The sequence below is a fragment of the Triturus cristatus genome, chromosome 11, assembly GCF_964204655.1.
Source record: "Triturus cristatus chromosome 11, aTriCri1.1, whole genome shotgun sequence".
NCBI lineage: Eukaryota > Metazoa > Chordata > Amphibia > Caudata > Salamandridae > Triturus > Triturus cristatus.
The window spans coordinates 1,005,500,431-1,005,512,664 of NC_140594.1; the positions used below are offsets into that span (position 1 = coordinate 1,005,500,431).

The window sequence follows — 12,234 nt, forward strand, 5'->3', positions numbered from 1 at the left end:
TTAAGCTGTATATTACGACAAGGCCTGTTGGCATCAAAAAGAAAAAGAGGCAGAGTGTGCTTTGGGTCAGTCATCTTGTGTTTATTCTAATTTGCCATTGCTTGGATGGGCTATGATCATGACCGTAGCATTTTTAGGACGGTTATGCTTTCCATGAGATCTTGGTGATGGGATCAAGTAGTCTATTATTAAAACTGCAATTTGTAGCGTGAAAATGAGCCCTAAAGTGTTCCCTTTGTTGTATTCCCTTTGTTGGCATTCACTTGCTGACTTGTGGCTCTTCCACTTGCTGTGTGAATGCCTAAACCTGTCAGGGTATACTGTCACAATGCTATCCACTAATCACACTTGCTGGTTCATTTGTTTTACTAGCTGACGTGGTACCACACACTTTGATGTACACAACTCTATTGTTAACAAAGTAAATGTGTATGACAGACTTTTACGACTCTGTAAAAATACTGACCCATTGTCACATTTATCTACTGTGAAATATTTACTTTACTGTGTAATTGTGGCTTCGAAGTCCTCGGACACTTTTTTTTTTTTTAAGAGTTTTATATAGCGCGAACTAGACCCGATACATCGGGTATCGGAGCGCTTTACATGAGCACCAGTTTCGTTACATGAGGACACATTCATTTTTTTGTTCTGCACCGGGAGATTAAGTGATTTGCCCAGAATCACAGGATGTTGAGCGTCGTTGCCGAGATTAGAACCCGGTTCCCCAGCTTCAAGGTTGACCCCTCTAGCCGTAAGGCTACATCCTCTCCCTTGATTTTAAAGTTATTTATTGGCATCAGCCCTGGGACACACTCACATATCTAGCGCCACAGCTCAGCTGATTCCAGGAGTTCCAATGTAAACCTAGATGGAACAAGATTACACTATTTTCTTAATCATTACAAGTTCCATTTGAGCACTACCATAGCAAACTTCAACTTCTGCCTCGATTTCGTAACACTGTTATTTGAATGTACAGCTTAATTCTTCTAATAGAGAGTGATCACCAAAGGGGTTCATTTAAAATCAGTATTACTTTTATATATAACAGTTGTTTTTATTATCCTACAGGTCTGGATTTTTTTTTATATTTCAAGCTGTGAATTGTAAACAATTTCCAACCTCCGATATATAACAAAGCACTTGTTAACAATGTTATAAAAACCAAAAAATCTAAATAAATGTTCAAACTTTTCTTCTTCAGGCAAAAATGTTCAACTTCTTATCCATATGTGACTTGCCATGCCAATACCTAATCTACCATACCAGTCTATCCACCTTACCTACCAAATCTACTTACATTACTTTGCCACCATACATAATCTACTTTACCAAATCCACCATACATACCATAACTAACCTACAATAAAGTCAGCCTGTATCATACCTAACCTATAATACATACGTACGATGCCCAAGTACCGTAACCATTTGCTTTTATACCTACAGTAACTTACCTAGCCACCTTACCTAATCTACCATACTAAAGCTACCTCCGTCTCTACAGTGCCTATATGTTACTGCTGCCCTGAGGTGGTGGTTTTGTGAAAGAGGGCACGTTAGTTCTATGGGATCTTTAATTATGGCATAAGACGTGCACCTTGCTACAGAAAGCACAGGTCTAGCTCGGTGGTTCTAGTAATGATCTGAGTACTACAGCTTGTGCAGGATTGCAGCTTTTGAAGAGCATAAAAATGTGAATGCACTTACGTCAAAGACCCGTTGGTTTTCTCACTTCTTGTTTTATACTTCCAAGACAGTATTTGCCCATTCCTATACACCCTCCTTATGCATAGCTCTGTGATTGAAACCTTGGGGGACTGGTTGGTCTGGCCACTGTCTGATAATTGAGGAACCAAAAGCGTGTTCCACATAGTCAGCCTAAAACAGGTTCTTCGCCACTAAAACAAGCTTCCTCCTTGCTGCACATAGCCTTTGAGACCTCATTGGTCTTTTGAGTTGTACAGTACTAGTCTTTGAGTTTGTTCCAGCTTTATAGCGTAATTATCGAAGGAAGCAATTTGTTCTGGCTGTGAGGACCTCAATGATTTGTGGACAGTCCATTCAATTGGGAGGGTAGTCTGCTCAGCAGTAAACCTTTTTAATCTGTCTTTAACAGAAAACTGCAGTGGAAGATGTTAATCCTGCAGATGATCCCAACAATCAAGGAGAGGATGAGTTTGAAGAAGCAGGACAAGATGGAGACGAGAATCAGTCTGAAAATATCGAACAACAAAAGCAGTCTCCGCAGAAACCAGACAATCCAGAAGTGGAGGAACATTTAGTGGTAGATATTGATTTCTTGGGATAGTTGCTTTAATTCTCTATTAAGCACAAGCACAACTTCCTTTTTCATAAGATTCATTTTTTGATAGATTGGACATCTACAGCTACATATGCGTATGTTCTGTTACATTAGTTTAAATAAAATGAACTATCCAATTTTAAGCGAAATACCAGGCATGTTTGGGAAATGATTGGAAATTGACTGCAACAAAATGCTTTTCTGTACTATTTTCTGTCATTCAAGCCTTTTCCCTATCTTTATCATGTCTAACACTTTAACAGGTTTCTACTCATCCTCAGTGTCTGTAATTTGCCCTTTCAAGGTTGCGGTGTATTAACGCTCCAAGCTATCAGTGTATCTGCTTCTCACCTCAGTCTCGTTGCCGTGTTTTCTGGAATGATCACTCGATTATGTATAAAGCAGATCACACATCTCACATCTTCTTTAAGCTCAATTGTCAATTTTTATGCATCACTGAAACCTGGATCTCCCACTTGTTAAGTCTACTTCTGCTGCTTTTCTCAGCTTCTTCCTCTCCTTTTCTCATTCTCCCTGTACTACTGGTAATGTGGTGCTGTGGCTACTTGTCCTCTGTTTTACCATTCTTCTTGGATAGGATCTCAGTCATTCCTTTTCTTACTGTTTGCTCCTCATTAGATTATCACTGCGTTTATTTTAACCACTGTTTTGACTTGCTATGGTCCCGCCCCTTTCTTTTTATTTTGCAAGGTCCTGGCCTGTTAATCATTTGATTTCTTTGCTCTTCATGGCGACTTAAACCTTCTTCTCAATTCTACATCTCACCATTTTGTCTTTACTGTTCGTCTCTATTATATGCTTAATGTTGACACCTGATTTGTATTGTGGACTCCCATCTTGTTTATATCTTTTCCTGTTCTTCCACATCCTCTATCTTATTTCTCCACATTCCAGGGGCTGTCAAACATGTTTTCTGTCTTTTTCCCCCTTCTCCTTCACTGTTCCCTATCTTTTGCCTCTTCTGCAACCACTTTCTCCACCACCCCACCTTTTCATTACTGCTCCAATGTCTTCTATTTTATTTTCTTCTTTCGCCTGTAGGGTCTTTTCATTCTGTTTTAACCATGGAGTTATTGTTCTACTACTTTTCTGATTCTCTACACTGCTTTTATTCCCTCCTACTATTTGTTCTTTGTTCGAAGTCCCCATCTTGTTGCTTACGCGTGCCATTAACAGTCTCCCTATGAGTGAGAGATTATGGAAGATGTGGCACCTGTTCTCTCATCTGCCTTCTTGTTTCTCATAGATTCGGGCTTAAATGTTCCTAAGCATTTAAATACCTTTCTTCTTCATTATCTTCTCACATCACATACACCTAACTCTTTCTTTCTTTCTCCTTTATAACCATCAGGTTTTGTTGCGTTTTCACTTTTGAAATTTTTTAACTGTGTTGTTCTTCTCCCTCTAGCCATCCCTGGTCTTTTATTCCAATTTTTGCTCCTCCTCTGCTAATGTTTTAAGCGTACTTGTCCTTCTGAGGTTCTCACCTGCAAGCACTTACTGTGCACTGATCACCTTTCTACCGCACAGATCTATTTCATTTACCTTCACTCTTGCACAGTCTTGTCCATGTCTTTAGTCAGTTCCTCTGTTTGCATTTACCCAGCTCTTTGAATCATTTTATCCATTTTCAGCAAACCTTACTTGGCCCATCTTTCTCTTTTACTATTGGCCAGGAGTGCATTGGAAGCTGACCACCTCATCCAGACTTTTGACTCTTTTCACCAGGACCACTTTTCAACTCTCATTTGTGGTCTCTAAGTTTTAAAAACTAATTACACTCCTATATGTAATTTGATTTACCGCTCCTAATCCACTTTATGCTCAATCCCGTTATTTCTCTGCTCGCTCCATAACACTGTAATGTACTCTCCCTTTCTGCAGTTTCTAGCTCTGCTAGCATTCACTCCATTGTCTTCTAAAGGGTCATCGTCTGTGTTCTTCATCAAATACTTGGTGTTTTTGCGGTTGCATTCTTTTCTTTTTTTTTATCGCATTTTATGCTGTATTTTTGTACCATTTTATTCCGTCCAGTGCGTTGGCCCAAATATTTTTTATACATCCATTAAAAATGTTGTTTAGAGACATGTGGAAGTGCAGCCCATCAGTCATTTAGATGCCTGAGTTGCTGTAAATGGATGAATACCTGCAGTCAGTGGTACTCCAAGAAAGATGGAAGTGGGTCAGATTTAGGGTAAATACATAGTATGCATAAGCTTTTTCTCTTTAAAAAAAAAAAAGTGTAATCGCCTGACCCGACGCACAATAGTTAATGAACAACTAGCAATAATGCTGTTAGTGTTTTTGTGTCATGTTCTGATCACTCACAACTCATGTTGGGACAAACATATCAAGTCAAACACATTACCATGCATAGTGACGCTGACTGCTATGCAGTCAGTAATTTATCAGGATTCATCTACCAGGTTTTACCAAATCACCTCTGTTTCACTTTTCTGTGGTGTTGAAAGCATCAGTGGGTTTATTCTGCTTCTTTCACCTCTGTGAGTGGACACTCTGGCACCGCAAAGGGCTTAGTTCTGGGAAGGACTTGCACACCCGTGCCTTCTTTGGGCAACTCCTTACTCCCTTAGTTCAGTTTTGTTTCATGGTTGTTATATTGCCTACCTTAGGATAGGGGACACCTCAGGACATGAGTTATTTGTCTTGGGAAGGAAGTTTATTAAGTTACTCAGGATAACTTGAAGATCCAGGAAAGCCTGTGTTTTACTTTCTCTGTCCACTGTTAAAGACCTGTTCCCTAGACTGATCCTGCCTTCTAGGTTGAAATGGCAGAGGCACAATAGGTAGACCTTTCCATTCCAGTGTCTTGGACCATATTTGTATTGCTTCTTGGGGAGCAGGCCTTGGGACTGTTGGTCTATAGAGAAGCCTGGTCAGCCTTTACCTTGCATTCAGGGGAGGCGTATACAGTTATCCTCATTTGTCTTGAAAAGTAGTAGTTCAACCCATTAAATATCAGCATCGTATTTAGTTTTCTGTCTGGGACCACCAAAACAGTAAAAGGAAGGACCATCTTCTGGGAATGGTAACACTTGGATATGGGAGGTCCGGCTCACCTTCTCTAGGAAGTTTATTCCCTGCAATGCAGCATTTACCTTTTATCCATCTGCGTTCTTATCTGTATCACCATGATTGTAACTGCCCAGAAGGCAGGGTATTTAATGCTAGAAGGAAACCTACCTATAAATCAATACAAACATTAATATGGCGCGCACAGAGGCATAGTTTGCTATATGTAAACACGTGCTAATAAGGGATTTGACTTTTAGATAAGATAAATGCCAATTGTCCTGTTATCTAGATCTCCATTACTCTACAGGATGCCAGGTTTGTTTATTGGCAGACTTCTTCGCTTTTATTTTCTGCATGGCCAGTGGGACTTAGTCTCTTAGGTGGAATTCATCACTTTTCTCACCGGGTAAGAAAACATTCTTGAAAGTAGTTTGGGATTAGATGCTGACTGCAGTCCCTTGTCGGCTTCGCAGTCAGATGTATCCCTGATTTCTACTATTTAAGTAGGATGGTTACTGGTTGTGTATGGAAGAAAGCTGCTGTAGACGTTTAACCATTTATTTTTCCTGGATTATAGCATGTGGCTCTCCATTAAATCATTAATTTCATCATTGCGGTTGTTTTTAGACGTTTGGCAACGCAGAGACTGTGATACTCAGAAATAATTGCGCCCAAAAAAGTGAAATTGTTGTTTTCAGAAAATGTTTCTTTTTTGTATTTTTGTTCAGATGGCAGGAAATCCTGATCAACAAGAGGATAACCTTGACGAACAATATCAAGAAGAAGGTGAAGAAGAAGTAAGTTAATGTACAATGAGAAATAATACTCTTAATCTCCGGAGTTCACGTGGTAAACAAAGCAGTTGATCATTTGTGTATGACCAATATTTAACACACACTGAGAGAACCTTAAGGCTAACATATATATATATATATATATGGCGTACTTGTTTCAAAGATACATGAGTATTCGACAAAAGGTGCACCAAAACAACGATGCAGTGCAGCTCAGATGCGACAAAGGTGATAAATGGTGGAACCAGTCAACTTTTTGGTAGTACAATGTTGACCATACAGAGCTCCCATATTATTAAGTGTGCTGTACATAAGTCCACAATAAATGATAGTTAACAGTTCAAGACGTTGACATTTCAACCCCCTGTAACCACTTTATCGCAGTCTTCATCAGGACAAATGAATGGTAGCAACCCCGGTAATGAGTACACTATTCCTGCATTAGGTCACGCACTGTCAAGACTCCCAAAACATTTCAGGAAGGTGAACACCTATTCTAAAAGGCACACAATGTCATGCAATATGTGTGTAGAGTGCTCTTAAAGCAGCAGTACGCGTGGTATACTATCTGTCGATGCATAGCATATTGACAGTGTGGGACTTCCCAAATCCGATCTCTGAGCATAATTTTACATGGTTTGTAACAGTTTCAGTTTCTCTTGTGGGCAGTCTAAGACAGTAATGTATAAGCTAACAGTCTGCATAGCTGGCTTGCTGGAGAATCAAACCACAGCAACTCACTTGAGGCACAGAAGATTAGGAAATGCTTTAAAACATGATTTTTATTTTTTTAAACTACGAACAACGGTTAATGTAATGTCATAAATGCATTTCGATAATTTTAATCATTATCCATGTTATAGGTACAGGAGGATGTAACAGAAGAGAAGAAAAGACAAGAGGAAATGAATGCAGAAGGGCCATATGGTGAAAATGATGAAAACGTGAGTATTCTGTCATCAAGCGGAAAAAAAAATCACAGGAAATACAGCTCTACACAAACCAGTAATGTCTGTAGATTTTCTATTCCATTGTTATTGTCTGAAGTCTTCATCTTTTAAAAAAAAAAAAGACAGCTTACTTCCAAAATGTAAAAGGTTTGTGTCAGAACCCCTTTCAGATGGCCATGCAGGGGTTATTTTGTCCAACCATGATGGTTGAGGCCTTTTACTCCTAATGTCCCAGGGCCCGATCTACTGTGTTTTCTGAGCAGCTGGGTCATGTACCTGTTCTGCACTTCACTCTCAGTGCTAGTTGTGGATCAGCAGTCAAAGGCTCCCTTAGAGGAGAAGTATGAATACAAATTAGTGAACACGAGAGCACACAGCAGTGTCAATAAAACAATGGCCAGTCAAATACTTATTTTTATAATAAAAATCCCTAATTTATTTCTAACTCTAAGCATTCACAGAAATGTATGACATGGATAAACAGTAACACTTTTCCCCTTGCTGTCAGGGTTCTAGTGTTTCACTGGCAAATCTCTGTTCCATCAGCTCTCCGTAATGTGGTTGGAGTAATTCCACACTCATTGGTGGCCGCATCCAGGGAATACTCACTAGTAAGCCTTAACTCAGGAGTCCACTCTGACACTTAGAAAGTAGTCAAAAGTGTCTTAGTTCTGCAGCGAGTTACCCAGGGCCAGATAGGTCCGTAACCAATCTTACCCATTCCAACAGCGAGGATGCATGCAGGGTCTCAGCGGGTACCCCATCTGCAGACACTCTCAAAGGCTCCAGTCCTATTTGGAAAGTTGGTTGGACTTGGGAAACGCAGAGGCACCCAAAAAATGTAGGCCCTCTTGTGAACTTACATTGTCAAGACCAGCCCCAATTGGAGATGCTCTGGCTCTACTTCTGCTTGGTAAGGTCCATGGAGAGGACTGGCTGGATTCCAGTGCTCCCAATCAGGGTCTGAGGGATGTAGCGATGCACCCACGGTGTCCTCCTCAGTTCATGGGGCGGGCCCAGTGTAGTCTTCGATCCTTCCTTGTGACTTATGGGTCACAAGACTTCACAGCTCTTGGGCGGCCGCCCGAACCTCAAAGCACTCTTGATACCGGTAGCCCATCCTTGCATACAGAGTTCTCACAACACTACCTACCGAGACGCCAGCTCTCACCGCATAGTAGCCTGTACCACTGCGACCCTATCTGGCATACAAGTTCACAGCTAAGGTTCTATATAGGCTTCGTCCCTCGTTATCTCGCAGTATTTTGTACAGCATGCCCCCCTGGCATATGGGGTCGCTGTAATGATGCAGTACAAACTTTTACTCTGCCCTCCCAGCACTCTGCTCATAGCTGTTCTCACGGAAGCCCTCCCTGGCATACAGGGGTCACCAACTTGATTCTGCACCCAAGCAACAACCCACTCTGTGCAGCAGCCATCTCGTTAAACTGGAACACCATGAGACCGAGCTCCCCACTGGCTCTCACTCCTTCCAACGCTCTCCCCTTGTCACAGGACACACTGATCTTGGCAAACAGGCAGGCAATGCTGCTCTAGGCTCCAGAGAAGGTGATCTTGGTTTCCCTGGGTGATGTCTCCTCACCCAGCAAGGAGACTAGCAGACCCTGGCCCCCAGTCCTGGTCACAGGCACGAGTCTTGCAGAGATTCCCCTCCTCACACAGCCCTTGTCCCTGCTTGGTAGATTACACATTTTGAGGTCTGAGCCTCCCCTTCTTAAAGTCCTTGTCCAGACACCAAATGTGATGTAGGGTCTGAGTAATTGAAGCTTTATGTTGGGGTTCTACTTCTTTTGAAGTGTAGACTTCTCCTCTTCCTCTTGAAAAGACTGTTACAGCAGGTGAGACTCCGAAGCAGATAGCCCAAAAAACACAGGTCATACGAGTGACCTGGGTTTACACATGGATGTCGGCCACAGTGATATGTGCATCAAAAGTTTTGTTCTGTGCTCCCGGCCCTACTCTTTATGATTCTCTTACCAGCCCCATGTCCTTCCTTAGATATGTCCAGGCCACTTCCTTATGATCTCTCCCTGAAATCAAAGCGCACCCTTTGAAGTGTACAGGGGATGTCTCGTGCTCTTTTTTCCAGTGTGTTCCACGCAGTTCACAGGAATGTATCAATTCATAAATCTGTCTGAGACGGATTCCTCTACCTCACGTCTTTACCTGGCAGGCCTGTTACCTCCATGTTCTGTGCCAGCACAAATATTTCCTTTGTGCACACTACTCAGTACAGTAGCCTTTCTGTATTGTGCCATTAGGTGCCACTTGCAGGCCCACAGTCCATCATCACACACATTCCTCATGTGCTTGCTGCACAATATTATACCCTTAATGTACTTTTCATAGGTACACATACACCCAGTACATGTATTCACCATGCACACACTACACAGCACTACATCTCTCATGTAATGTACTTCTCACAAGGATATATACACCCCGTACATGCACTCACAATGCACGCACTGCTCAGCACGGTTTTATACCTGTACTGTATTAAGCACACAGCAGCAGAATATTTTTTTTAAATGGTGAATAAGTCTGTAGGCCTCACTCCAGTGACCTAGGTTAATAAAGACCTGTTTAATCCTATTGATTACTAAACAGTATACTGCCACCACCATGTTGGTGTTGCTTAACTCCTGGTTAAAGCAGTAGCCTTTCACCTCTGTGTGGGTAGCTCTTTGGGTGCCCCTCCTTGTCCTCACAAGACCGCAATCCGTGAGACAGGCCAAAGCCATGGTGCACATGCATGATCTTTGTTTACCTGTGACAGTAACAATCAGTGTTTGGTATCCCAGCAGCCGTACAGTTGGGTACTCTGGCAGTGGTACCTGTCCATTACCATTTTGAAGACCTTTCCATCCCAACAATTTGTTTGCCCTTTCATCAATTCTTCATGTATCTACCAAGATACTTTGACATATTTTCTTTTTTGCATATTCCTATTTCCTTGGTAGTCCGTTCTGTTGGACTAATCTGTAGGTAGTGAAGTGGTCTGCTGGTTATTTTGATCTGAAAGGTTGAAACATTCCCATGATGATCTGGAGACCGTGTTTTACATGTTTCCTCTACAATGGGCAGCACTTGGGTTCAAGCTTCTTTTCCTCTTGTTATGCTGAGTCAAGAAATGCTTCCAGTTCACAGAATTGGCAGTTCATCGGCTGGAGGTATCGGCTCTCTAGTTTCGCATTCCTGGGCCAACTCGCATTTCATAAATGGTTGCAGATGCATGAGATTCTTATTCATTACCTCACAGGCCCACCTATGGGGCATATGTTCTTGTGTTGTTTCCATTATTTCCCCTCGCGGTTAATCTTGCACCATCCCCTTGCCATTCTTTGTCAGGCCTTACATCTTATTTCCTGCAGTAAAAGCACTACAACATTTTTTTTTATTATTTTTTTTATATTTTGGTTTTCTTTAAAGGGATGTAACTTTGGAGACAGCAAATTTGTGACATTTTAACAACAATGCTATAAGATATACATGCTCAAAAATGGTATCGTTACAACATAATAATAAATAACCCGGTATTTGTAAAGCGCAAACAAATCATCCCGAAGGGTCTCAAGGCGCTGGGGGCCGTCGGAGAAATTTAAGCGAGCTATTGTCCAGAGCTATTGTCCAGAGTCACATGGTGCTGGGCTGAGTTGCCGCTGGAGCCGGGGATCGAACCGTGAGCCCTGTGCTCCGGAGTCAGCTGCCCTGGCTGCTGCACCACACCTCTCCCCTAACAAATAGTTGGCAAATATGCTCAAACTCTATCCGATACCGAATTTAAAGCAAAAAGACCTAGGCTTGCACCTCTGAGAGAAGAGTACACATTGGACTTCATTTGGATAATGATGGCTTCATCTATTCAGGCAGTGGCCTGTTTTTCCATCAGACACAATCCGCAGTGCTGTTTGTGAACCTGCTCAATTCCTTTCATGTTCTGTAGCAGAGGGTGCAGTAAACACGTATGCTAATCAGCCTGAGAGCTGGGAAGATATTCTGGCCTTGCCTCTGCTTTCTTTCCCCACTTTACAGCAGTTTTTCAGTTTGTGAGAGCTTTGCGTTTAACTTTGTGTCCCTGTAGTTCCTTTCCGTTTCCAAAAACATGCAGTGTTCCTGATTAGGTCTGGTCTCTTAGTGGGACCAGAGACACTAGATTCAGTGGTACTTATTGCTGCCAGTACGGACTGCTTCGCATAAATAGGTTGGCTCTGAAATTACTAAAGCTGAAAGCCCTGGTCTGTCTAGTGAGTGAGAAGAGGTTGTTTTCTGTGCTCAACACCATCAATTGGATTTTATAAAACGAAAAATCAGAGGCTCTTTTCCCTGGCCATTTTTTTTTTTTTTTTAGAGTCTTTTAGCTGCCTCCTGCTCCAGGCTAGGGCATTCACCTGTACACTACTCACATTCTGGCAGTCCAGAAAAGGTATGTTGATGAGTTGAGCAGGCAGTCCTATGTCCTGCATGAGCTGAAGCCTTAAGACCTTGGCTTATGCACTTTCTTAACTTTTGAAATGTTTGTATTTTCCACATTGGCCAGACTAAGAGATCTTTGTTTCCTTGATGGGAAAATAACTTTACATCTTGGGGACCACTTACTTCCTGCAGTCCTCAGGCTCATTCTTAGATTTCTGTCCCAGATCTATCAGATGGTTCTTTTGAAGGTGATGGAGTAATTCTTCTGCCTGCACTTTCTCGTGCATAACCGAGGGATGCCCCTCTCTGCCCGGCAGCTGCTGAACCTGGTAGCATTCTACCCAAGGCTCTAGTTTTTGTCTTTTATTTTAAAAAAAATACTCCTCTCCGCCAAGAGGCCAGAATGTTGGCAACTTGAGTGCAGTAAAGGAAAAAACAGTTCTGAGTTTTGCTATTGAGCTCTTTTGAAGAGTCTTTCTCAATTTAGAAATCTCCTGGCCTACATTTGCCTTTTCTTATCTTCTTTAGTCATTCTTGGCATTCCAAGTTAATTACATATGTATTATGTGGCAACCATTATCACCAACAGTAATCCATATTCGGATAGTTTTTCTTTCCAGAATCCATTGTTTTGATGGGCTTCACCGTTTGTTTCCCTCTCTGGAGTCTGTCATTTCTCTATGAGACC

General features: G+C 41.8%; 1 protein-coding gene across 2 annotated transcripts in view; it reads left to right on the forward strand.

Annotated features, from left to right (window-relative positions):
- GOLIM4 (golgi integral membrane protein 4) overlaps positions 1–12,234 on the forward strand; it is a 311,354-nt gene that overhangs the window by 286,163 nt on the left and 12,957 nt on the right. For both annotated transcript variants that reach the window (XM_085635164.1, XM_085635165.1), the window contains 3 exons: positions 2,123–2,290; positions 6,094–6,162; positions 7,023–7,103. In XM_085635164.1, the coding sequence (XP_085491290.1) occupies positions 2,123–2,290; positions 6,094–6,162; positions 7,023–7,103 (318 nt within the window). The remainder of the gene's footprint in view (positions 1–2,122; positions 2,291–6,093; positions 6,163–7,022; positions 7,104–12,234) is intronic.